This window comes from Moschus berezovskii, chromosome 19 (assembly GCF_049115385.1).
Source record: "Moschus berezovskii isolate FMDL1 chromosome 19, NW_MosBer_1.0, whole genome shotgun sequence".
Taxonomy (NCBI): Eukaryota; Metazoa; Chordata; class Mammalia; order Artiodactyla; family Moschidae; genus Moschus; species Moschus berezovskii.
The window spans coordinates 57,514,231-57,542,005 of record NC_142478.1 but is presented as its reverse complement, the minus strand read 5'-3'; the positions used below and the strand labels follow the sequence as shown (position 1 = coordinate 57,542,005).

The 27,775-nt window shown below is 40.1% G+C and overlaps 1 protein-coding gene across 1 annotated transcript; it reads left to right on the top strand.

Annotated features, from left to right (window-relative positions):
• Positions 1 to 1,172: 1,172 nt before the first annotated feature.
• On the top strand, positions 1,173 to 12,016 carry ARPC3 (actin related protein 2/3 complex subunit 3). The gene is made up of 7 exons (XM_055405104.2): positions 1,173 to 1,311; positions 3,896 to 3,995; positions 6,512 to 6,588; positions 9,889 to 9,957; positions 10,752 to 10,878; positions 11,234 to 11,328; positions 11,790 to 12,016. Exons 1-7 carry the CDS (start codon positions 1,306 to 1,308, stop codon positions 11,850 to 11,852), a joined length of 537 nt encoding a protein of 178 aa, XP_055261079.1. The 5' UTR covers positions 1,173 to 1,305; the 3' UTR covers positions 11,853 to 12,016.
• The last annotated feature ends 15,759 nt before the right edge of the window (positions 12,017 to 27,775 follow it).

Here is a 27,775-nt window from a genome sequence, read left to right as displayed (position 1 = left end):
TTCTCCAGGGGCTCTTCCTTGGAGAAGCTTGAACCTAGGTCTCCTGCATTGCAGGCAGATTCTTTACCATCTGAGCCACCAGGGAAGACTATCTTTACCATCTGAGACCACCAAGGAAGTCTCCTAAAAGGTGCAATTTGGCCAGAAATATAAATGAGAAATCAATTGTGGGAACATGGGACAAAGTAATTCATTCTGTGGGACTGGCAAAAGAAATGGCCAGAAGCAGCAGTGAATTTGGCTTTTAACCTGAGGTGCTTTCAAGTAAAGGTTAAGAATTCCTTAGCTTTTAGTATGTTCCAGGCATGTAAGTTCTAAGCACATTCCACGCAATTCATTTCATCCTCACAAAACTGAGGTAATCACTGTTATCTCCATTTTCAGATGAGGAAACTGAGGTATGGAGGTTAACTTGCCCAAAGTGACACAGCCAATAAATGTTGGAGCTGGATCCAAACCCAGAGTCTGTTTTCTCAACCATTACACAAAGAATCGCAGTACATAATCACACAAGTAAAGTGAAGTCGCTCAGTCGTGTCCAACTCTTTGCGACCCAATGGACTGTAGCTTACCAGGCTCTTCAGTCCATGGAATTTTCCAGGCAAGAGTACTGGAGTGGGTTGCCTTTTCCTTCTCCAGGGGATCTTCCCAACCCAGAGATCGAACCCGGGTCTCCCGCACAAGAGTAGTACACAAATACACAAATTCCTTCTGTGATCGTTTTTTCCTTTTTAAAATCAGTGGATTGATTTCATTCTTTCACTCAGCAGATATTATTGATGCTTACCATGTACCATCCCGTTATAAGTGTAGGGATATAAGCAGTGAACAAAACAGACAGTCCTTGCATTTTTGACGTTCATAAGAAAGGAGGGAGACAAAACCCAAAAGTAAAACATAAAAGAATCATAAGAACTGGGGGAAAGGGGATTGAAATGGGACTGAATTTAGGATGACCCAGGGAATGCTACTGAAAAGGTGATCTTTGAGAAAAAACAAAAGAGGTGATTTATCTAGGATTCTATAACCCCGAAATCAGCCTCATTCTCGCCCACACTTCACGCAGGCGCGATACTCAGAGCCCCTGCCTAGGGCTCGAGCGCCCCCTGGTGCCCTGTCGGATCCGCTCAGCTGCAGCTGCTGCTGGGGCTGCTAGCCACCTACTGCAAGGCCGGAAGCGCGGCGTCCTGCCCTCGCCCTCCCCTTCCGGCTCACTTCCGCCTACCCCGCCCGGGCTGCCAGACCGGAACCACCGAGCTCTAAACAGACTCTCTTCGTTGGGGTTGAGACCGGGGCGCCTCCAAGATGCCGGTAAAGGGGCCAAACTGGGGGTGTCGGGAGACGGCGGGGATTTGAGAGAGTCTCGAGAAGTCTTGCGTGCGCCTAGAAAAGCGGGCCGAGGAGGGCAGCGAGAAAGCAGGGGCCTGAGAAGGGGAAAGGCAAGAGGAGAGGGGCCGGTCTCTGTGGGATTAGGGCGGCCCGGGGATGTCGGCCGGCCGTGGAGGAACAGGGCATGGCAGAGTGGGCCGGAGACTCTGGGCGTGCTAAGGAGACCGCCTCAAGTCTTCTACTCTCTCCTCTCCAGGCTTGATCCTTTTTATCGCTTTTTGTGCCTCTCCCCGTCCCCCCGATTCCAGCGGGGTTCCCAAAGCCTCACTAGAGCCGCGAAGGCAAGGGCTGCCCTTTTAATTTCTCATATCTCAGCTAGGGCCCGGCTTCCTTTTTTTTTTTTTCCCTGTAGGCCCACTTCCTCCTTCGCTTCTGGAGGCGGGTCCCTTATGCTGCCTGTCGCCTGTCCGACCCCACTTCCCGGACTCCTCCTCCCCTGTCGCCCCGGCAGTGGCTACCACCCCTGAGCCGCTGGGTTTAGGGCTCTCAGAGCGGGTGCAAGGTCCGCGCCTAGTTTCCAAATGTTTGTTTTCATGTGCATCAGAGTAGGAGTTAAAATTGATGGTGGTTTGGTTGTTCTTAATTTCTGACAGCCACTGGGGGTAGATTTATCACCATCATGGTCTCCATTTTGCAGATGAGGAAAAAGCATATTCAGTTTCATGTGATGTTTAGCGTCTGTTGCATGCCAAAGCACTATTATAGCAGTTAATAAAGCCAACAAATCCCTATTCTTAAGGAGTTTACATTCTAATGAGGAGACATAATAAATCTGTAAATGTAAATAAAATAAGGGGGATTGTTTCAGATAGTGACAAATTCCATGAAGGTAATAAGTGGGTAACACTTATATAAGACAGTATAGCTAGTGCAGGGGAGGATCGGGGCAGCGTAAGATGAAGCATATCTGTAATAAAAAGGAGAAAACCATAGTTATATGTTTCGTGAATCTCATAGCTACCATTTGACTCCTTATGCATGTCAGGCCCTCTCTGAGCTACACAGTTTGTATAAATTATTCCCTAATTCATCCTTGGAGTGATTATGAAGTAGATATGTTAGTGGTTTCTCATTTTGCAGAGGAGGAAGTTGAGGCTCAGAGAAGTAACTTGCCCAAAGTTACACACTAGTGTGTGTGTATGTGTGTGTTGTGTGTTTGCATTGGGGTGTAGTAGATTAACAATGTTGTGATAGTTTAAGGTGAACAGTGAAGGGACTCAGCCATACATATACATGTATCTATTCTTCCCCATACTCCCCTCCCATCCAGGCTGCCACATTACAATGCACAGAGTTCCATGTGCTTTACAGTAGGTCCTTGTTGGTTATCCATTTTAAATACATTTTCACATAAAGTGAAAGTTAGTCACCCAGTCGAGTCTGACTCTTTGGGATCCCATGGGTCCTACTAGGCTCCTCTGTCCTAGGCAAGAATCCTGGGCTCCTCCTCTAGGCAAGAATACTGGAGTCGGTTGCCATTTCCTCTGCAGGGGATCTTCCCAACCCCGGGATTGAACCCAGGTCTCCTGCATTACAGGCAGATTCTTTACCATTTGAGCCACCAGGGAAGCCCTTAAATACATAAGCGCACTAGTAAATCTTGATAAAGCCAGATTTTAGGCCAGAACCCTGACGCCTTGTACTCATTCCAGGTGCACAAAGAGCACCCTTGACTTCCCCTGTGACCACTTACTTATTATCCGTCAGAGCCAGGGCTGGTCCTGCATGCCAGTATCCCCACATGCCTTGCACACAGAAGGTACTTAGTAATCTTTTGATGAATGAATGAATAAATGACTGGGGCCCATGTTGTCTTACAAAAAACCAGACATCTTGTAAAATGCTGAACTAGAAAGTTGCCTATAAATTGTTCTCATAAATGTCATTTTTTTTTCTCCCTCCTCTAACTCACATCCATCCACTGAAAACAAGTATATATGTTTTTATTTTACAAATGTGGAAATAGGCTAAGAGAAGTGGTCTTGGTCAAAAGGCATAAAGCCAGGAAGTGGCAGAGCTGAAGAGCCAGTGCCTGGATTGTGGTTTTAACAACAGTTGGGTTGCTGGGTACCTCATATTTATATAGTGTTTGCCTATTTCTATAGTGTGAATACCTCACCAGTTACCAATGTTCTGTCACCAAATGTGAAATTAGAAGGGAAGCACAGGAGCACCTTTATCATATAGTGTTTCCACTGTAGGTGTAAAAGACATAACTAACCTTAAGATCACAGACATTGGTAAAATAATTTTAAAATAGGAAGTAACGAAAGTATCAAATATTTATTACCTTTTTTTAATATAATTTAGTTGAAAATTTATATAATTTTATTTTTAATAATGGCTGTGTTCAACAACCAGCTTGCCTCAAACTTTGATAGTTTTCATGAACCAGTTTATCTTGGATGAGTTATTCTTTTTTTTCCTTTAGGGAAATGTACTTGTTTGCCCCAGTGACATTTGCTCTCTTTCTACTTCTGTGTACCTACCTGGCTTGTCCCTACAGGCTTACCACTCTTCCCTCATGGACCCTGACACCAAACTCATTGGAAACATGGCACTATTGCCTATCAGAAGTCAGTTCAAAGGACCTGCCCCTAGAGAGAGTAAGTCAAAACCCCTTTCCATTATTTTCACATTTTGGTATGAAACCCTCTGATGTTAGCACATCAGGGAAATACTTTCTCAGATTGCTCTTGTATTTTCCATTTGCTTGATGGATATTGTGCTTTACACCTTCTCAGATCTTGGGTAGATGTTGCATTTAATAGGAAACTGTGTTATTGCTGCCAGTTTCTCTGGGATATTTTGTTGAGAGGGAAAAGGAAATGTGATTAATTCTCAACACTCTTCCTATCATCACTGTCAGTTCTTACTAATGTAATGCTGCTGCTTCTATAGAACATCATGTCCCCATCCTTTCTGTGTCATCAAGCTGGAAAAAGCAAAGCATGTTTTAACCTTTTTCTTTATCTGAATCTACTTCCTTTGTCCATTCTTCAGGATCCCAGTTTTTACCAATACCTCAGTCTTAAGTGTCCTGTATAACATTCATTTCTTCTTTTGCTTTTCTGAATTTTGTATCTTTTGCTTTCTTTCTTGGCACTCACTTTTCTTTTTGGAGCTTTTTTTTTTTTTTCTCTATTCGGAATGCCTCATTCTTTTCAGATACTATCTGAAACTCTTCTGACGACATTCTGAGATGTTCTGCCAACAGTGCAATTTGTGTTATATTAGACATGGTTTCCCTGTAGCCAGGAAGGGTCTGCACTGAGTTCCATTTGTGGTTTCCAAGACCATAGTTTAGATTACTAATTTTGTACTGACCCTGTCTCCATTCTTCTAGCCAGTTTATTTGACTTCCTTTTAATTTAGTTTTGTTTTCAATACCAGTTTAAAGCTCAGTAAACTTAATAAATTTGGTGAGTCACCATACTCTTGTTCTGAGATGGAAAAAAAAAAAGTCACCCAAAACAGGAAAAATAATGTAAAAAAATGACATTATTCTTTTGCAGAGGAAGAATAAAGATCAGTGTTTGACCAGATTACTTCCCAGGTTGTGACAAAATACTGTATAGTATATCAGAAGACATAACTGACCAAGGATGAAGTAAATTTAATTACCACCTTTGCAATTCTTGGGCCCTTGAGAGAGAATGGGACTGCAGGAAACTGGAACTTCATGATTTCTACAGTTAAGAGCGACCTATTACGCTTCCCAAGGGGTCTGGAATAGGACTGAATTGGAATTATGGAGAAATCTAAGCCTGTGCTATGGACTAAGTAACTGTTAGCATTAGTCTAGTTATTTACATTCAACAGATATTGAACAATATTTACATTGAACAGATATTGAACTATATATGCCGAATGCTCTTCTATGATCTGAATCCTATCAGCTAGCCTGAATCCTATCAGCTAGCCTCTTTCCCTTCCTCTGCAACATGACACTAGAGCTAGCTTGTTTTTGTAAGTAAGCACTGTGGGATCATAGAAGGAAGTTTCTTTTTTGCAAATAAGAGAATAGATTACAGGGAACATAAGTCTAGAGTTGGAATTCTTTTGGGGACTTCTGTGGTGGTCCAGTGCTTAAGACTGCACGCTTCCACTACAGCAGCTGTGGGTTCGACCCTTAGATGGGGAACTAAGATCCCACATGTCCAAAAAAAAATTTTTTTAAAGGAAGGAAAAAAAAGAGAGTTCTGTTAAAATTCTCCAGCAGGGGAATGGGCAAAGATAAAGACAACTGGATTAGAGTAGGAAAGCTTCTGCATTTCTGCTGTGTGAGAGGAACAGCAGTCAGGGTTGTGAAATAAAAATAACCTTTTCAGCATTGCTAAAACCAGCTGCCAGATATCAAGACCCTGGGATTGTGACCTTTTTAAAATAAAAAAAGGAAAACCCAAAAAAAGCCAAAGAAATTTTGTAATGAGACCTGTCTTTGTTAGAACAGTACTTCTGGTTTTTCTCAGTCTCTTAGCCACCTTAAACAGATTGTACATATTTGAAGTCACAGTTTTTGTAAGAAGAAAGATGTATGTGTGAATCCCAATACATTCCTAAATGAACAGCTGAGAGTTTTTTCCCTGAAAGCCATAGTGTTTAAGTTCAAATAAAATTATATGGAATTGTTTGTATTAGGTTGGCCAAAAGGTTTGTTGGGGTTTTCTGTAACAGCTTTTGGAAAAACCCTAATGAACTTTTTGGCCATCCAAATATTTTTAAGACAGCAATTTATTAAATTTAGTCTGTGACTCAGTTTGTTTTTGTAAATGCATTGAGAAATGTCTGAAGTGATGTTCACCAAATGTGAGAGTAGTTATTTCTGGGTAGTGAGATTAGGGTGACAATTACTTTTTTTTTCCTGTATTGATTCATTTGTTTCTCTAATGAGCATGAATAATTTTTATAAAGACAGTAAAGCTGTTTGAATAAACCATGTGCTTATTTTTCTAGAAATTTTTTTCTAAAGACTTTGTTTCAGTAGCCTGATTCTGTGCTATTCAATTCCAAAGCCCTTGACTGTTGAGCTTAGATTTTTTTTTTTCTTTATAGCTTTTTAAACGTTATGTTTTACATTTGGCTAACATCCTCTGCCTTTCTCCCATCCTGCCCTGCTTAGCAAAAGATACAGATATTGTGGATGAAGCTATCTATTACTTTAAGGCCAATGTCTTCTTCAAAAACTATGAAATTAAGGTAAAGTACAACTTTTGCTCTTTAGTTTTCTGATGGGGATGGTATCTCCTTGGCAGTCAGAGTTAATGTGAGGAATAAGTAAAATGAAATTAGCTTGTGTGATTTTAAAAATCCAGAACAGTGCCTAATTCTATATTAATCTTAGTTCACCATGGTTTTGCAGACTACTGTCTGAGGACCAAATCTGGCCTACCACATCTTTTTGTAAATAATTTTACTGGAACATAGCCATTTGCATTTGTTTACACATCACCTATGGGTGCTGTCATGCCACAACAGCTGAGTTGAGTAGTTGTGACTGACTGTGGCTCACAAAGCTTAAAATATTGTTTGGTCCTATACTGAGGAGATTTATGCTATGGGGTCACACAGAGTCGGACACGACTGAAGTGACTTAGCAGCAGCAGTAGCAGATTCTTTATATTTATTTACTCAGCAGTATTAAGCACCTATTTTGTACGAGTCCAAAACCAAAAAACTTAGCCTGCTGCTTTTTATATACTTCTGTGTCCTGGACCCTTCCCTCTGCCTTCTCGTTCTTGTGATCTCAGGAGGAAGGGAGCCATGGAAGCGGGTGGAAGAGGAGAGGGAGGAATGGACAGACATTCTCTGAGAGGCTGCTGTGAGCACGTTACGAGAGATGTCAGTAAAGCTTCTTGATAATGTTCTAGATTATGGAATTTCAGTTCAGTCACTCAGTCGTGTCCCACTCTTTGTGAACCCATGGACTGCAGCACGCCACACCTCCCCCTCCATCACCAACTCCTGGAGTTTACCCAGACTCATGTCCGTTGAGTCGGTGATGCCAACTCAACCATCTCATCCTCTGTCGTCACCTTCTCCTTCTGCCTTCAATCCCTCCCAGCATCAGGGTCTTTTCAGATGAGTCAGTTCTTCGCATCAGGTGGCCAAAGTATTGGAGTTTCAGCTTCAACATCAGTCCTTTCAATGAACACTCAGGACTGATCTCCTTTAGGATAGACTGGTTGGACCTCCTTGCAGTCCAAGGGACTTAAGAGTCTTCTCCAACACCACAGTTCAAAAGCATCAATTCTTCGGTGCTCAGCTTTCTTTATAGTCCAACTTTCACATCCATACATGACCACTGGAAAAACCATAGCCTTGACTAGACAGACCTTTGTTGGTAAAACAATGTCTCTGCTTTTTAATATGCTGTCTAGGTTGGTCATAACTTTTCTTTGAAGGAGTAAGCGTTTTTTAATTTCATGGCTTCAGTCACCATCTGCAGTGATTTTGGAGCCCCCCAAAATAAAGTCTGACACTGTTTTCACTGTTTCCCCATTTATTTGCCATGAAGTGATGGGACAAGATGCCATGATCTTAGTTTTCTGAATGTTGAGCTTTAAGCTAACTTTTTCACTCTCCTTTTTCACTTTCATCAAGAGGCTCTTTAGTTCTTTGCTTTCTGCCATAAGGGTGGTGTCATCTGCATATCTGAGGTTATTGATATTTCTCCTGGCAATCTGGATTCCAGCTTGTGCTTCATACAGCCCAGTGTTCCTCATGGTGTACTCTGCATATAAGTTAAATAAGCAGGGTGACAATATACAGCCTTGACGTACTCCTTTTCCTATTTGGAACCAGTCTGTTGTTCCATGTCCAGTTCTGACTGTTGCTTCCTGACCTGCATACAGAGTTCTCAAGAGGCAGGTCAGGTGGTCTGGTATTCCCATCTCTTAGAATTTTCCACAGTTTGTTGTGATCCACACAGTCAAAGGCTTTGGCATAGTCATTAAAGCAGAAATAGATGTTTTTCTGGAACTCTCTTGCTTTTCGATGATCCAGCAGATGTTGGCAATTTGATCTCTGGTTCCTCTGCCTTTTCTAAAACCAGCTTGAACATCTGGAAGTTCACGGTTCACGTATTGCTGAAGCCTAGCTTGGAGAGTTTTGAGCATTACTTTACTAGTGTGTGAGATGAGTGCAGTTGTGCGGTAGTTTGAGCATTGCCTTTCTTTGGGATTGGAATAAAAACTGATCTTTTCCAGTCCTGTGGCTACTGCTGAGTTTTCCAAATTTGCTGGCATATTGAATGCAACACTTTCACGGCATCATCGTTTAGGGCTTGAAATAGCTCAACTGGAATTCCATCACCTCCCCTAGCTTTGTTTGTAGTGAAGCTTCCTAAGGCCCTCTTGACTTCACATTCCAGGATGTCTGGCTCTAGGTGAGTGATCACAGCATCATGATTATCTGGGTCACGGAGATCTTTTTTGTACAGTTCTTCTGTGTATTCTTGCCATCTCTTAATATCTTCTGCTTCTGTTAGGTCCATACCATTTCTGTCCTTTATTGAGCTCATCTTTGCATGAAATATTCCCTTGGTATCTCTAATTTTCTTGAAGAGATTTCTAGTCTTTCTCATTCTGTTGTTTTCCCTCTATTTCTTTGCACTGATCCCTGAGGAAGGCTTTCTTCTCTCTCCTTGCTATTCTTTGGAACTCTGCATTCAAATGGGTATATCTTTCCTTTTCTCCTTTACTTTTTGCTTCTTTCAACTCCTTGCCAAACTTTAATCTCTTGGAATCCAACAGGGTGTGAAATCTTTATTTGTAGACTCTTGGACAATAAACTGTGATCTAAACATTCTGTGATGTAATGGACGTTTCTAATCTAATGCATGGTCTTAAGTGTGGTGTTTGTAATTAAAATTCCACCACGTTTCATTCTCTCTCGAATATTATAGAGTCTTAAAAATAGGGAAAAGTGTAGTTTCTTTATTTAAAATTATAAATCTTTGTAAAGTTTGACCTGAATTAACGTGCCAGATTTGATTAGCATCCATTTGTCTTCTCCACATTTTCCTTTGGGTCAGGTCAAGAGTTGGACTTTTGGAGCTCTTCAAGAATAGGTCAGTTGTGAAATAATTGCTTCCTCCTTTAGAGTCATAAATGTTTCTATTCTCGGCACAGATCCTGAAGTGAAAGGGCTTTTAAAGATTAACCAGCCATACGGTTCACCTCAGGTTTTCCAGGCGGCTTTGTTAGCTCTCCTTCCTAGAAGAAGTTATTGGTACAACTCCTCAGGAACCCAGGGCAAGGGGAGCTGAGGAAAACGGGTAGCCGCACAGCTCAGGGAGGAAGCTGGTGGCTGCCTCCCCAGGAGCAGACAGAGGACTTGAGAAGATTGCATTTGGAGAATGGGAATTTTTGATGCTGTGGTAACTGTGCTCTCAGTTTTCAGTTAATAAATCAAAAGACAAAGATTGAATTCTTTTATTGCAAATAATTATTGCATTTTGATCAGGACTGTTTTTTAAGTTTTGTTTTCTTCCCATAGAATGAAGCCGATAGGACCTTGATATATATAACTCTCTACATTTCTGAGTGTTTAAAGAAACTCCAAAAGGTAATTAAGCCTGGATGATCATTTGTCAGGAATGCAATAGGTGTTTAGACTTGTTGAGACTTTAAGGAGAAGTAGAAAATATTTCCTCTGACTTAGAGCATGGACTTGAGAGGAAAATCTGAATGTAGATGTCTAAACTTACAGTAGTTGACTGATGAGAAGATAAGGATGATGGTGTTTTAAGGCTTTGCATATATTTTTCCAAGACAGAAATCTTGACCGAAATATTCTTTTTTAAGCCCGTGGCACAAGGGTTCTTAACCTGGGGTCCAGGGATAGAATTCAGGGGTGCATGAACTTGAGTGGAGAAAAGATTACATCTTTTCACTAACCTCCAACTGAATTCTAGCATTTACTTTAATTGTTAACGTAGGCAGCAGCCCACAATAGCATTAGCAATACCTGTGACTTTCTGCAGCATTTTCATACTACATTTACAATTGAAGATCTTTTGAAATTTTATTTACATTCATTACTGCTTCAAAATTCAGTTGTTAGGTCCACTGCTGAGTCTTATTATTTAGTGCATTGAAGAGCACATGTGTGGCTATGTCATAAATTTGATTTTTTAAATATTGTAATTATGGTATTTCATTATCATTGGATTCTTGTGTAGGCCTGTTTTATCTTATTCATTTAAAAAGTTAGTTTGAGGAGGAGCCTACAGGCTTTACCAGATTACAAAAGGGCACAAAAACATAACCCCAGACCTAGCCACTTAGACTAAAAAACTGCAAATTGAAATGTTATATTCCTTTTCCCTACATTTGTGTATATAATTTTTTTTTTTTAAGTGCAATTCTAAAAGCCAAGGCGAGAAAGAAATGTATACACTGGGAATCACTAATTTTCCCATTCCTGGAGAGCCTGGTTTTCCACTTAATGCCATTTACGCCAAACCTGCAAACAAACAGGAAGATGGTAAGAACATCTCCTCCCCCTTCCTATGTGGCACAGTTTTCTTCACTGGACTTTTTACCCCCCTCTTTTCTTGGCTTGACTGTTGTACAGATCGAGAGTGGAATCATTAGCTCATGCACCATCCTACTTTGTGAGAGGCACTCTCACAAAAGATCATTGGCAACAAGTATGACACATAGAGAACCTTTTGGACCAAAATGAGTATAATCTTAAAACCATTTGAGTTGCTGTTTCTGTTTCTTATCCTGTTTAGATGTTGAAGAATACTGCCAAGGTCAGTGTCTAAATCAACAGCTAGCACATTTGGGATGCTTTCTCAAATATAATTTTTTATTTTACTTGCTCTTGATTTTAGAAGTGATGAGGGCCTACTTACAACAGCTGAGGCAAGAGACTGGACTGAGACTTTGTGAGAAAGTTTTTGACCCTCAGAATGATAAACCCAGCAAGGTAAAAACTCTTTTCATTGCCTATTTAGTTGATAAATCACCTTTTACCCTGTAGCCACTGTTAAACACACTTTGTTTAGTTTTCACATTCCAGTGTAGCTTAACTTTGGTACCTTATACATAGTAGGAGTTCCCTGAGTCACACAGAATAATGAATTGCATGTAATAAGAAATTTTGGTTGTATGTTCTTAGGCTGGGGCATTGTAAACCCATAGAAGAGGTATTGTGTGAGACAGCTTTAATGTATTTATTTTGTTGTAATTTTGAGTGACCTGTGAGTCACTGCAGAAAAAAAGGAGAGAGAAAAAAATAAAATTTTACATGTACCTTCAAAGAGCTTACGTAAGGGCTGCCAGACCACTATGAAGTTTTCTTGTTAAGTAAATTCATATTCTGACCTTACCTTGAACCTGCACTGTGATTTGACCACCACTGTGCCTTGTTTTGTCCCTCCTTGTTAGTGGTGGACTTGCTTTGTGAAGAGACAGTTCATGAACAAGAGTCTTTCAGGACCTGGACAATAAAGCCAGCCTCGGATGGACCCTTCACAGCCGTGGGCAGCATTCACAGCAAGATGTACACAGTTCTTTGCCTTTATTTCATAAAGTTTTATACAGAGGAGAGAAGAGCGTGTGTCTTTACTTGAAGAGCTCTTTATCAAGAATTTGGGGTGGGATGGGTGGGGAAGAATGAGTTGTTGCCTGGTGATTTGAAATATCTGCAGTATTAAGCTGGTGCTTAATAAATAATAATAAAGAAATTTCTAACATTTCATGTCAGAAGAAATCCATTGCTTATCTTTGACATTTACATAAAAATTTGGGGGACCATATTCACCTTTTTTCAAGTTCAGCAATTGATAATACATTGTTGCTGCTGTTCAGTCGCTAAGTTATGTCCATCTCTTTGCAACCCCATGAACTGCAGCATGCCAGGCTTCCCTGTCCTTCACTGTCTCCCGAAGCGTGCTCAAATTCATGTCCATTGAGTCAGTGATGCCAGCCAACTTTCTCATCTTCTGTCGCCCCTTCTCCTCCTGCCCTCAATCTTTCCCAGCATCAGGGTCTTTTCCAGTGAGTCAGCTCTTTGAATCAGGTGGCCAAATTATTGGAGCTTCAGCTTCAGCATCAGTCTTTCCAATGAATATTCATGGTTGATTTCCTTTTGTACACTTCGGTTTTTCTCATCACCACTAATTCCAGAAGATTTTCGCCACCCTAAAAAGATGTACTCTTTAGCAATCATTCCCCCCAAATTCCTTTCCAACCCCTTCCTCACACTGTCTCTATGGATTTGCCTTTTCTGGACATTTCATATAAATGGAATTGTAAAATAGGGGTCTTTCCTGTCTTGACCCAGGACAATGTTTTCAGGGTTCATCCATGTTATAATGTGTATCAGTACCTCTTTCCTTTTTTTAAAAAAATTATGGTAAAACTGCAGAAAGGTGACTGCAGCCATGAAATTAAAAGATGCTTGCTCCTTGGAAGAGAAGCTACAACCAAACTAGACAGTATTAAAAAGCAGAGACATTACTTTGCCAACAAAGGTCCATCTAGTCAAAGCTATGGTTTTTCCAGTAGTCATGTATGGATGTGAGAGTTGGACTATAAAGAAAGCTGAAGAATTGATGCTTTTGAACTGTGGTGTTGGAGAAGACTCTTGAGAGTCCCTTGGACTGCAGGGAGATCAAACCAGTCAATCCTAAAGGAAATCAGTCCTAACTATTCATTGGAAGGACTGATGCTGAAGCTGAAACTCCAGTCCTTTGGCTACTTGATGTGAAGAACTGACTAGTTGGGAAAGACCCTGATGCTGGGAAAGATTGAAGGTGGGAGGAGAAGGGGACGACAGAGGATGAGATGGTTGAATGGCATCACTGACTCAACAGACATGAGTTCTAGCGAGCTCTGGGAGTTGGTGATGGACAGGGAAGCCTGGCGTGCTGCAGTTCATGGGGTTGCAAAGAGTCGAACACAACTGAGCGACTGAACTGAACTGAATGCATAACATTTTACTATGTTTTAACCACTTTTAAGTGTATAATTCACTGGTATTAATTACATAGTGTTGTGCCACCAACACCACTATCTGCTTCCAAAACTTTTTTGTTGCTCCAAACAGAAACACTAACCGTTAACCCCAGGTACCTGTAACTCCCAATTCCTGGTCACCTCTAATCTACTTTCACTGTCAGAATTTGCCTTTTCCTGGCACCTCATAGATATCAAATAATGCGTATCCCTTTGTGTCTGGCCTCTTTTACTTATTATAGAGTTGTTAAGGTTCATGTCTGTTGTAGCCTGTGTCAGTAATTCATTCCCTTTAATGGCTCTGTAATATTCTGTGATGTGAATAGACCCCATTTTATTTGTCCATTCAGCGTATGGATGAATGGTTGCTTCTATTTTTTTTTTTTTGGCTATTATAAGCAGTGCTGCTGAGAACATTCATGTACAAATTTTTGTGTGGACATACATTTCCATTTCTCTCAGTTATATACCTAGAAGTGGAATTACTGAGTCATATGATAGCTATATGTAGCTTTCTGAAGAACTTCAGGACTTTTTTCCACAGAAGCTGCACCAGCTCTTATATTCCTACCAGCAAAGCATGAAGGTTCTGATTTCCCCACATCCTCACCAACACTTGTTATTTGTTTATAGATACCCTGGTGGGTGTGAAGTATTTCATTTTGTGATTTTGATTTATATTTCCCTTATGCTAATGATACTGAACAGAACATCTTTTCATGTGGATATTGACTATTTGTCTATCTTTTTTTAAAAAATGTTTATTCAAATCCTTTGCTTGTTTTTTTGTTTGATTTGTCTTTTTGTTGTTGCGTTGTAGGGTTTTTTTTAATATATACACTGAATACTAGACCATTATCAGATAATGTGATTTGCAGATAATTTCTCCCATTCCCATTCCATAGGGTTTTTTTTCTTTTTTTTGCCTTGAAGGAAATGTTTATTTTCTATGAAGAACTGTTCCCTTTTAATTGAAGTATAGTTAATAGCTCAGTTGGTAAAGAATCTGCCTGCAATGCAGGAGACCCCAGTTCGATTCCTGGGTCAGGAAGATCAGCTGAAGAAGGGATAGGCTACCCACTCTAGTATTCTTGGGCTTCCCTTGTAGCTCAGCTGGTAAAGAATCCGCCTGCAATGTGGAAGGCCTGGGTTCAATCCCTGGGTTGGGAAGATCTGGAGAAGGGAAAGGCTACCCACTCCAGTATTCTGGCCTGGAGAATTCCATGGGGTCAGTCCGTGGAGTCACAAAGAGTCGGACACAACTGAGTGACTTTCACTTTCATAGTTAATTTACAATGTTCTGTTACATTCTTTTCCAGATTCTTTTCCATTATAGATTATTACAAGACATAGAGTTAAGTTCACTGTGTTATATAGTAGGTCCTTGTTTTTTTTTTACTTTCTTGGTTGTGTGTTTTGAAGCACAGATATATTTAATTTTAGTTAAAGTTCATTTTTCTATTTTTCCTTCGGTCACTTATGCTTTTGGTTCATACTTAAAAAACCATTACCTGTCCCAAAGTATAAGTTTTCACCTATGTTTCCTAAGCATTTTATACTTTTAGTTCTTATACTTAGGTCTTTTTTTCCCCCACATTGTAACAAATTTAGAGTAACAAGAAATTTTAGGTCTTTGATCCATTTTTTAAATTAACTTCTGTATATGAAGTGAGGTAGGGGTCTAACTTTTTTCTTTTGCATGTGACTCCATTGGTACTAGTACCATTTATTGAAAAAGACTATCCTATCTTCTTTGAATTGTATTGGCTCCCTCATCAAAGATCAGCAGAACATAAATGTATAGATTTATTTTTACATGCTATTTTCTGTCCTTATGTGGCATTCATTTTTACACTTGGCCAGTTTTTAGCATTTAAGAGGTTTTCATTGTTAGGTTGACAGTAAACACGAGTTCTTCCAAAAACTTATGGGACCATGTATTTTCCAGGTATGTTAAGGTTATAAATTAGGTATTTTAGAACGTGCCTCAAGACTTTTGGCCATAAAGTTACTGCACTGCCTCTAGGTTAGGAAGATCCCCTGGAGAAGGGAAAGGCTACCCATTCCAGTATTCTGGCCTAGAGAATTCCATGGACTTTATAGTTCATGGGGTCACAAAGAGTTTTACACGACTAAGTGACTTCACTCACCTTTGTTGTACCTTTATGTGTTTGATTTTTACTTTTAAGAGGCAGTTGTTTTGGTATCTATGTTGGAATTGTATTTGGCCATGAGCTCAGAAAACCCAATTTACAGTGCCTTGGGGGTTTTGTTGGTTTTGTTTTTAAATAGTTATTCATTTGGCAGCACGGGCTCTTAGTTGCATGTGGGATAGTTGCAACATGTGGATTCTCTTGGTTGTGGAATGCAAAATAGTTGCAGCATGTGGGATCTAGTTCCCTGACCAGGGATCGGACCCAGGGCCCCTGCATTGGGAGCTCAGAGTCTTAGCTGCTGAAACACCAGGAAGTCCCTGTTTTTTAAAATCTGGAAGTAGTCCCAGATGGAGTGGCCATTTAAAGATGTTGTGGAGGGCCCAGGCTCATCTTGTCTTCTGCTCCACTCTCCTTTGCATGTGGCTTGGCTGAAGGAAGAGAGGAGAGCATGAAGGCTGAAGGAGCATGGCAGCTGAGTGCCAGCTTACTTACCTTCCGAGAAATCCTGCCCAGACTTGCACTTGTGTCTTGGTCTCCAGCTACAAGGGAGCCTGGAAAGAGGGAAAGATTGTTTTGTTTTTTCATTTATTTTTGCCTGCACTGGGTCTTCGTTGCTGCATGGGCTTTCCCTAGTTGCAGCGAGTAGGGGCTACTCTTATGCTGAATGGGCTTCTCATTGCAGTGGCTTTTCTTGTTACAGAGCACAGGTTTAGTTGCCCTGTGGTATGTGGCATCTTCCTGAACCAGGGATCAAACTGGTGACCGCTGCATTGACAGCCAGATTCTTAACCACTGGACCACCAGGGAAGCCCAAGAGGCAAGTTTTAACTGAGTATCTTGCCACCCAGATTTTTTGTATTGTGTTGCTAAGGGCAAAGGGAATATAGCAGCAGAACTGAATTTCGAATGGTGTTAAAACTGGAGCTTTGCAGTGAAACTTGATTGACTAGAGAATTTTCATTTTGGCTTTTATGGGTTAAAAGGTAATTAAAATGTTTGAGTTAAATTATAACTCTTGAGCATCTGTTCACTGGAGATCTAACTTATGGACAAAGTTAAGTACCATATTTCACATACCCCAGAAAACATACTCCATAGATAGATAAAAGAATAGTCCTGAAGCCAAAAGAGTGTTTTTGGGTTGTTCTTGTTTTTTAATTAAAACTCATCTCAAATCAGATTCTAGGTGTTTGGGTTGGAACTTCTGTTATAGACTCAGAGATGTGTCAAAAATAAAGCAAGCCACAGTGATTCATATCAACATCAAAGGTTTGTTTCTAACAAATATGTTCTCTATTTTGTTTAAATTGTGGAAACATTGTGATAGAAACCAATTCACTGTGGTGCCTATTTCATTAGTACCAGCAGGGGGAGCACAGACAATAAGTTAAAAACCTGGCTTCTAAATCATTTCCCATGAGTGCTGTATGATGGTTAAGTGTTCTGTTTTTTAACATACCAGAGAAAACACTTTCCAAAGGATTTAGAAGTAAATTATACATGAAGTATAGCATAATGGGTTCAAAAATACAGCTTTAATCAAAATGCAAGTTGACATTAAAAAAAGATGATTATAAGGTACAACTTTTTAGAGAAGGCAGTTTAGTAGTTATTGAGGTTGTTTTGTCTTGTTAAAATTGTATTATATGGTTAAGTGTTCATTCTTTTTGATTCAGCAACTCAGCTTGAAGTATTGTTGAATATTGGAACCCATACACACACACATGGAAATAATTCAGACATTTTCAATAGAGTATTGGATACATAAGTAATCATGGTGCACCTATAAAATGAAATATGAAGCCATTTAAAACAATAAGGGGCTCTATCTGTTTTGTCATGTAAAGATGCCTTAGGATATACATCACTGAGTTTTAAAAAAAGGTTGAGGGTAGCATTATAGTATGATTCCATCCTTGTTTATTGGATTGTACATACTCCCAAAAAAAACTAGAGAGATACATAACACCAAACTGTTAAAAGTGGTTATTTTGCACCAAAGGCAATTACAAAGACTTGTACATTCTAAGTCATATAAACTGTAATTCAGTAAGATGTGTATTACTTAATAACTGAGGGGGGGTGGGAATCTAGTCTTTAAAAAACATTGATAGAAAATCAAATATTAGAAGAACTACATTAGCTATAAGCAAGGTGAGGACAACAGTCACCTGGTGCTTTTCCTAAGCATGCTGTTTACATATACTATTTTCATATGCCACTGATTACTGTCATGTGTAGTAATGGCACATGGAAATACTTGAATAAGATTTATGAGAATTGTTTTCTTCTACATTTTCCTTTCCTTCAAAATTATTAGCGCTGAAGACCTTAATAAAAGTCTGGAGCTGTGTCCAGAAAGGGATGTAATACCAAAAGCCATTTGGTTCATTTCTCCCTTCATTTTGTTTATAGCAGTTTGGAAGCCCATTCCATTAGGAGAGTGTAATTTTAGGGCCACATCTGTTCTGTGTTGATTTTGAGATAAATCACCAATCACAATTTCCCACTTTGCCTTGACACTGCAGCTCCAATTTACAGGTGGTCTGGCAGCTTGCTAAACACTTTGCATGGATAAATCCTATTTAACCCTTTCAAGGGTCTTTGTGGCAGATACAAATACTATCAAGAAGCTGACGCCTACAGGAATTAAATAAGTTGCCCAAACTCAAACACTTGGAAGTTGGCAGAAATGGCAGTGAAACCTAAGTCTTTCCAAACCTAGGGCTGGCCCTCGCAGCCATTATAAGATGGTCAGTTGGCTACATTGCAACTTTTAGTAAAACATTCAGGCAATAAAATCAGGAGATTACAGATGTTCAAGAAATGTAAATAGCAGCTATGCTTTCCAGGCTCTTAGTTGTCTTATAAGAAATATGTATAACAAGAAAAAAACCAAGAAACATTGAAAGATTGACATGACTGTTCAGTGATGTAGAAGCCCAGAGAAAGGGCAGGCTGGTATTACTGAGATCCGTTAGGGAAGACTTAATGAAGACAGCAGTTAAATTAACTGAGGTCAGAACAGGTGAGCCAAATCAGGTAGGCTAAATGAGAGAGAAGTATATTTTGACATAAGCAGGGCTGGCATGAAGGCAACATTAGCGCAAAGAATATGGGGACAAAGCTGCCCTAGCAGGTAATAATAAAGGACCCATGTTTCTGAGAGCCAGAGTCAGGGTTAGAACTTTAAACTGTATTCTGTTAGTGGGACAAAGGACATGACAGTACCTCCACACAAAGGCACCATTCTACTTTCACCGACCAAAAATTATGGCACAGTGGCAAATAATCTGCCTGCCAGTGTAGAAGATGCAGGTTCCATCCCTGGGTTGGGAAGATCCCCTGGAGTAGGGAATGGCAACCCACTCCATTATTCTTGCCTGGAAAATTCCATGGACAGAGGAGCCTGGTGGACTACAGCCCATGGAGTTGGCTGTAGAGTTGGCAACAAAGAGTTGGACACGACTGAGTCGCTGAGCATGCACACGTGAGAACAATTTGCCTGATTTTTAAAAAATATTTATTTGACTTTACCAGGTCTTGGTTGAGACACCAGGGATCTTTTGTTGCAGCTTACTCAGTTGTGGCATGTGGGATCTAGTTCCCTGATCAAACCTGGACCAGCCTGTAGTGGGAGCACAGAGTCTTAGTCACTGGCACCAGGGAAGTCCCCTATTTGCCTGATTAATCATCACTTTTCCTGCCCCACTTTTCCCCCAAACCATTCCATAGTTCTGTGCATACTTTCAAGTGCTTTCAAAAAAAAACAACAACAAAAAAATGGCCTTCTTGAGATAAAATTCACGTGTCATATAATTCACTAATTTACAGTATGCAATTCAATGGTTTGTAGCATATTAATTTTCCATTGTAACCATTTTAAGTATTCAATTCAGTGGCATTATATTCTAACATTTCTTAAAAGTTAACATGTACATAACAGGAAACCAAAAAACACAAGAAACAAAAAGCAGTTATCCATAATCATAAGCAGTTTACTGTTTGATGTGTTCTTCTAGGCTTCATTTGTGTGTTTACACAAGTAACCATTTTTATGTAATTAAAATCATAGTTATGTATCATGCTTTTTCACACATTATGAATATTTATTATTTCACAATCCAAAGTCTATGAGTATTTTGATAACCAAGAAGACACTACACCAACTCAGTCTAGAAGGAGAAAAATATAATCCTGTATTTCTGAAACGTTTTTATCATCCCAAACCCACTAAACAGTAACTCCCCATTCCTTATACCCCCAGCCCGTGTTAACCTCTAATCTACTCTCTGTCTCTGGATTTGCTTACTTATATATCACATATAAGGGGAAATCGCACAGTATCTGTCCCTTTGTAACTGGCTTCTTTTACTTAGCATCATATGTTGGGTGTTCATTTGTAGCATTCCCTTGTGTGACTGAATAACATCCCATTATCCATTCACCTGCTGATGGATTGTTTCTATCTTTTGGCCATTGTGAATAATGCTGTAATGAACATCAGTGTACAAGTGTCAGTTTGAATTCTTTTTTCTCAACAGTGCTTTAAAATAAAGATCACTCATTTGCCACTTTGTCACAAGTCCCCACTGAAGACTTTTCCCTGAACTAGTCATTATCTGTTATATTGCTATTTAAGTTTTTCATAGTCCCAATGCCTAGAACAATGAGGTGCATACAAGAGGCACTTGAGAGACAGGAGGTCCTAGCAGGACTGGGAGACTGAATTTGATCCCTGAGACAAGTCAGCAGCTAGAAATCAGGAAGAATGAAGGACTCAGCAAATAGCCTAAGATTCTTGATTAATTAGAGTAAATCAGAATAAAAGGTGGATTAATAAAGTGTGGGAGTCCTAGAGAGAAATTCCTTGGAAGGGGTTGTTGATAGTGTTAAAATCTCCAAAAAACTTTATGGCAGTTGAGCTCACTTGGCAAACCTTGGCTTTGCATTTGTGTATGAATGAGTTAGTTGCTGTATCCTTACTTGTCTGACCATCTCATAAACAAAATGTCAATCTGGACAACTTAGAACCCTAGAATATATTGCCTTGCCAGCCACTTTTACTGAGAAGAGGGAAAATCATTTGGAAAGGTGACTATATTTATTCCTTCCAGTTGTCCAGGGAAATGCTTCATCCTGAAGTTACTTTTCCAATGAAAGGAAGGCTATCACTGCCAGGAGACACTTAAGGCATATTAAGTAATGTTTCCCTTAGAACAATTTACAAGTGTTATGTTTTCCCCTTGTACAAAAGACAGATCTAAGAAAAATGTCTCATGCAGCTGGGAAAGATTTTCATTCTTAGGTGGCTGTTGGACATTTAGAAATGAACTTAAGTGGAACAGAACATTTACGTTTATGAACTGTTCCTCTATTCAATACTCCACAGAATCCATGTCATTTCTGCATCTAAGTGGCTTAGTTAAAGGTTCATAGCCAGCTGTATGTCTAAAAAGACCCTTCCAGTTACAAAATTATTATTTTAGAAAATTCCATAAGAAAGAGGAGGGCTTGTCTTGTGTGTCCCATGTTAGTTTAATATTACATGTGTCCTTTGTATGTTATGAAAATCAGTATGATCTGACCTGCCTGAGTTTAATGGAACTTGAAGTGAAGTCGCTCAGTCGTTACCAACTCTTTGCGACCCCATGGACTGTAGCCTACCAGGCTCTTCTGTCCATGGGATTTTCCAGGCAATAGTACTGGAGTGGATTGCCATTTCCTTCTCCAGGGGATCTTCTCAACCCAGGGATCAAACCCGGGTCTCCCGCATTGTGGACAGACGCTTTACTGTCTGAGCCACCAGGGAAGTAATGGAACTTAACCTTGGAAGAATGGTTAACCATGGGTGAGTGATTAACTATGGATGAATCCATCCTATTTTGTAGTAATTTATTTTAAAGAGGATTATAAAAAAATTTCCAGAGGAGGTGGACTCTCTTTTGCCTCTTTATTTTTTTTCTATAAATATTTTGCTTTGTGCATTCTTCTTGTGGTTTATCAACTACACAGATGTGTTTTACCACTATCTCTTTATCGAAATTATCAACATTTCTCCTGCCAGTTAGCTAGTGATACATTCTCTTTCATTCCCATCAGGTTATAAACATGTTATTTCTTCCATCTTAGAAAAAAAAAAAAACCCTCTCTTTATTCTGTTTCCCCACCTGCTATCACTCATTCCCCACCCCCTTCCCCATATCACAGGACTTCTCAAGTTTGACACTTGGACATTTTGGATTTGATTTCCTCCTTCAATCTACTTAATGCATAAGACAGAACAACCATCACAAAGCAAGTCAGATCACATTACTTTTCTGCTCAGGACTCTTGACCTCCATGAGCCTGTTTCCAACTCCTCTCCCACCTCTCTCAGCTTCAGCCCACTTACCTCCTTACTCTTCTAACTTGCTAAGATTACTCCTGCTTCAGACCTCTAAGTTTGTTGTTTCTTTTGCTTGGGGTCCTCTCCCTTCCTCTAGATTTCTACATGGCTCCCACTTTCCCTCCCTCAGGTCTTTACTCATATGTCACCCAATCAATGCAGCCTTCTCTGGTTAAAAATGGCAGTCCCTGCCCCAATGCTCCCTTTCTTTATTGTCTACCTTTTAAGCACCTTTAGAAAAAACATGGAAATTTTATTTTAAAAATTTTATTTATTTATTTTTGGCTGTGCTGTGTCTTTGTTTTACGAGGGCTTTTCTCTAGTTGTGGCAAGTGGCTTCTCTCTGGTTGCAGTATGTGGGCTTCTCGTTGCGGTGACTTCTCTTGTGGCTGAGCATGGGCTCGAAAGCATGCAGGCTTCAGTAGCGCTTGGGCTCAGTAGTTGTGGCACACAGGCTTAGCTGCCCCTCAACATGTGGAATCTTCCTGGACCAGGGATTGAACCCCTATCCCCTGCATTGGCAGGCAGATTTCTAACCACTGGTCCACCAAGGAAGTCCAGAAATTTTATTAAAAAAAAATTTTTTTTTTAAGATTTTTTTTTATGTGGACCATTTTTAAAGTCTTTATTGAGTTTGTTACAATATTGCTTCTGTTTTATGTTTTGGTATTTTGCCCCTGAGGCGTGTGGGATCTTAACTCCCCAACCAGGGATCAAAACCACGCTGCTGGCCTTGGAAGGTGAAGTCTTAACTATTGGACCCCTAGGGAAGTCCTGGAAACTTTAAATATATATACAAGTTGAAAGAATAGCATAATGAACTCCAATGTACCTGCCACTTAATTTCAGTTGATACCAGCATTTTGCTAATTTTGTTTCATCTATCTCCCTCCACTCCCAGGAATATTTAAAAATAAATCCTAGACATTGTTTCTTTGGTGAATAGTATGTTTTATTACCATCTCACATAATATTTGTACTACTTAGTTATTGTTTATTGTTCATTAGAATGTCAGTTCCATAAGACCATGGGCTTTTGTTTTTCTTCCCACCCTCACCACCAAGTAACCACAAATCTTTCTGTTGCTTTCAGTTTGTCTTTTCTGGATATCTCTTCTGGTCTGGTTTCTTTTATCTAGCATGACTTTTTTTTGTTTGTTTGTTTGTTTGTTTTTCTAGCATGACTTTTTATTTAGCATAATATTTGAGATTCATCCATGTTAGCAGCAATTTGTTCTTTTCATTTTTAATTTTTTGCTGAATAGGATTACATTGTATGAATATACCATATTTGGTTATATAGTGATCAGTTGAACATTTCAATTGTTTCCACTTTTTGCTATTATTAGATATGGTTTTAATTATGAAATATTTCAAGTATATCAGTAGAAAAATATATAATAGCAAGCATTTTTATGCTTCAGTTCAGTTCAGTCGCTCAGTCATGTCCGACTCTCCGCGACCCCATGAATTACAGCACGCCAGGCCTCCCTGTCCATCACCAACTCCCGGAGTTCACTCAAACTCATGTCCACAGAGTCGGTGATGCCATCCAGCCATCTCATTCTCCGTCGTCCCCTTCTCCTCCCGCCCCCAACCTTTCCCAGCATCAGAGTCTTTTCCAGTGAGTCAACTCGTCGCATGAGGTGGCCAAAGTATTGCAGTTTCAGCTTTAGCATCAGTCCCTCCAATGAACATCCAGGATTGATCTCCTCTAGAATGGACTGGTTGGATCTCCTTGCAGTATAAGGGACTCTCAAGAGTCTTCTCCAACACCACAGTTCAAAAGCATTGATTCTTCGGCGATCAGCCTTCTTCACAGTCCAACTCTCACATCCATACATGACCACGGGAAAAATCATTGCCTTGACTAGACGGACCTTGATTGCCAAAGTAATGTCTCTGCTTTTTAATATACTATCAAGGTTGGTCATAACTTTCCTTCCAAGGAGCAAGCGTCTTTTAATTTCATGGCTGCAATCAGCATCTGCAGTGATTTTGGAACCCAAAAAAATAAAGTCTGACACTGTTTCCACTGTTTTTCCATCTATTTCCCATGAAGTGATGGGACCAGATGCCATGATCTTTGTTTTCTGAATGTTGAGCTTCAAGCCAACCTTTTCACTCTCCTCTTTCACTTTCATCAAGAGGCTTTTGAGTTCCTCTTCACTTTCTGCCATAAGGGTAGTGTCATCTGCATATCTGAGGTTATTGATATTTCTCCCAGCAATCTTGATTCCAGCTTGTGCTTCTTCCAGCCCAGCGTTCCTCATGATGTACTCTGCATATAAGTTAAATAAGCAAGGTGACAATATACAACCTTGACGTACACCTTTTCCTATTTGGAACCAGTCTGTTGTTCCGTGTCCAGTTCTAACTGCTGCTTCCTGACCTGCATACAGGTTTCTCAAGAGGCAGGTCAGGTGGTCTGGGATTCCCATCTCTTTCAGAATGTTTATTGTGATTTTTATGCTTACCGTGTGCCATCCTTTTTTCTAAGTGTGTTAGATACAGTGGTGTATCTAGCATGTTTGACACCCAGAGGTCAGTTTTCACACCACCATCCCCTTTCTCTTTTAGTAAGTTTAATTTTTTTCAAGCAGTTTAAATTCAGCGCAAAATTAAGGGCCACTCTGATACTGGGAGGGATTGGGGGTGGGAGGAGACGGGGACGACAGAGAATGAGATGGCTGGATAGCATCACCGACTTGATGGACATGAGTTTGAGTGAACTCCGGGAGTTGGTATTGGACAGGGAGGCCTGGCGTGCAGTGATTCATGGGGTTGCAAAGAGTCGGACACGACTGAGCGACTGAACTGAAATGAACTGAACAGGGAGTTCCCATATACTCATTGCCCCCACCCATGCACTGCCTCCCCCACTATCAGCATCTCACACTCTTGATACTTTTGTTACAAAGATGAATCTACCATTATCACCTGAAGTCCATAGTTTACCTTAGGTTTCTCTAGGTAATGTACATCTTATGAGTTTTGATAAATGAATAACATGTATCTTCCATCATAATGTCACATAGAATAGTTTCACTGCCCTAAAAATACCCTGTGTTCCACCTATTTTTCCCTCCCCTGTATACCTGGCCACTGCTGATGTTGTTACTGTCCCTCCCCAGTTTTATCTTTTCCAGAATGTCATACAGTTGGAATCATACATGTGTGTGTTAGTCACTCAGTCGTGCCCAACTCTTTGCGACCCCATGGACTGCAGCCCACTAGGCTCCTCTGTCCATGAGATTCTCCAAGCAAGGATACTGGAGTGGGTTGCCATTTTCTTCTCCAGGGGATCTTCCCAACCCAGGGATTGAACCCAGGTCTCCTGCACTACAGGCAGATTCTTTACCGAGTGAGCTACAAGGGAATCATACATAATGCAAACTTTTCTGATTGGCTTCTTTCACTTAGTAATATGCATTTAAGTTTTCTCCATCTCTTTTCATGGCTGTGCTCCAGTGATTGACAAATCTGTTTACCTTGTGTATGGAACATGAATATGTAAAGGTGATCGTTGATTAGTCATTATAAGTTGATAAGCAGTCACTGATAAGTTTGCATAATTTAAGGATCAGAGCCAGAAACTGTATCTTATTAATTTCTTTGCTAATTCACATGTATTTAAAAATACATTAATATAATTTAAAAGTATCAATACAGTACCTTTTTGTCCTGCATAATAGTTTTATTTTTCATTAAAAATTTGATTGGTATTATTTAGGTAAAGTTTAATAAAATAATGCTGCTCTTGACTTTTTTTTAAATCTTATTTCTCTTTTATCTTTCAATGAAAATCTTGGTTTCTGTTATCATTAATATACTTGTAATTTGCTTTATACTAATTTATAATGGTAGTAATATTAATATACCACATGTATATGTAATACATATTATGATTCTGAAGCTAATGATTACCTTATTAAGAAAGCTTCAGATTTCTTTGCAGTTCTTTTGTTTGTTTTTATTTTATGTTGGTGTGTAGCCAATTGCTCTTACCTTCTGAGATAGCCCCCACACTTTGTGGAATGTTTTTCTCTGAATAAGTCCACTTCTTGTCTATCACTTTGTCTCTCACTGAATTCTTTCTACCATGAGATATCAAGAACCTGAGCTTCATTAAGTCCTGAGACCAGAATTCAGTTCAGTTCAGTTCAGTCACTCAGTCGTGTCCAACTCTTTGTGACCCCATGAATCGCAGCACGCCAGGCCTCCCTGTCTATCACCAACTCCCAGAGTTCACCCAAACTCATGTGCATCGAGTCAGTGATGCCATCCAGCCATTTCATCCTCTGTCGTCCCCTTCTCTTTCTGCCCCCAATCCCTCCCAGCATCAGGGTCTTTTCCAATGAGTCAACTCTTCGAGTGAGGTGGCCAAAATATTGGAGTTTCAGCTTTAGCATCAGTCCTTCCAATGAACACCCAGGACTGGTCTCCTTTAGAATGGACTGGTTGGATCTCCTTGCAGTCCAAGGGACTCTCAAGAGTCTTCTCCAGCACCACAGTTCAAAAACATCAATTCTTCAGCACTCAGCTTTCTTCACAGTCCAACTCTCACATCCATACATGACCACTGGAAAAACCATAGCCTTGACTAGACAGACCTTTGTTGGCAAAGTAATGTCTCTGCTTTTTAATATGCTATCCAGGTCAGTCATAACTTTCCTTCCAAGGAGTAGGCGTCTTTTAATTTCATGGCTGCAATCACCATCTGCAGTGATTTTGGAACCCAAAAAAATAAAGTCTGACACTGTTTCCACTGTTTCCGCGTCTATCTCCCATGAAGTGATGGAACCGGATGCCGTGATCTTAGTTTTCTGAATGTTTAGCTTCAAGCCAACCTTTTCACTCTCCTCTTTCACTTTCATCAAGAGGCCTTTGAGTTCCTCTTCACTTTCTGCCATAAGGGTGGTGTCATCTGCATATCTGAGATTATTGATATTTCTCCCAGCAATCTTGATTCCAGCTTGTGCTTCCTCCAGCCCAGTGTTTCTCATGATGTACTCTGCATATAAGTTAAATAAGCAGGGTGACAATATACAGCCTTGATGTACTCCTTTTCCTATTTGGAACCAGTCTGTTGTTCCATGTCCAGTTCTAACTGTTGCTTCCTGACCTGCATACAGGTTTCTCAAGAGGCAGGTCAGGTGGTCTTGGATTCCCATCTCTTTCAGAATTTTCCACAGTTTATTGTGATCCACACAGTCAAAGGCTTTGGCATAGTCAGAGACCAGAATTAAGACCCAACAAATGGAAGATGTCAGTGTTCTTCATACCAAAGAAGACAACTTGAGGCCAGGAACCAGAGACGCTCATTAAGATTAGGTGAGACCAGATTAAAGGAGCACACACTCTGTTCTCATCAGCAGACCCACCTTTGAATAGTTGCTATAAATTCCTCATCAAATCCTCCCAGACTGGGACAGTTTTTCCAGACAGGAACCCATTGTGTCCCCCTTTGCCTGGCAAAGCAATAAAGCAATGTTTTTCTACCTCACCCCCAACTCCCACTGTTTCTTTTCTGACCATTATTGTTGGTCATCTTATTTCAGGGCTATTCCTGAGAATAAAAGAGGTGTGGTCAAGAGACTGAGAAAAGCCACAGACTAGAAAATATTTTCTGATAAAATCTGATAAAGAGATGCTATCCAAAATACACAAAGAACCCTTAAAACTGAACAATAAGACCAGGAACACCCTGGGAATTCCCTGGAGGTCCAATGATTAGGAGTCCCTGTTCTCATTGCTGAAGGCCCAGTCTCAATCACTAGTCAGGAAACTAAAATCCCACAAGTTTCTTGGGGCAGTCAAAAAACAAAAAAAACAAAAAAAACCACGACTAAAACCAAACAAAAGATCTG

Excerpts from the sequence above, each read along its gene's own strand:
- ARPC3 (XM_055405104.2), top strand. Across the intron at positions 3,996-6,511 it reads AGGACCTGCCCCTAGAGAGA|CAAAAGATACAGATATTGTG; the intron begins GTAAGTCAAAAC and ends TGCCCTGCTTAG. Across the intron at positions 11,329-11,789 it reads AGAATGATAAACCCAGCAAG|TGGTGGACTTGCTTTGTGAA; the intron begins GTAAAAACTCTT and ends CCTCCTTGTTAG.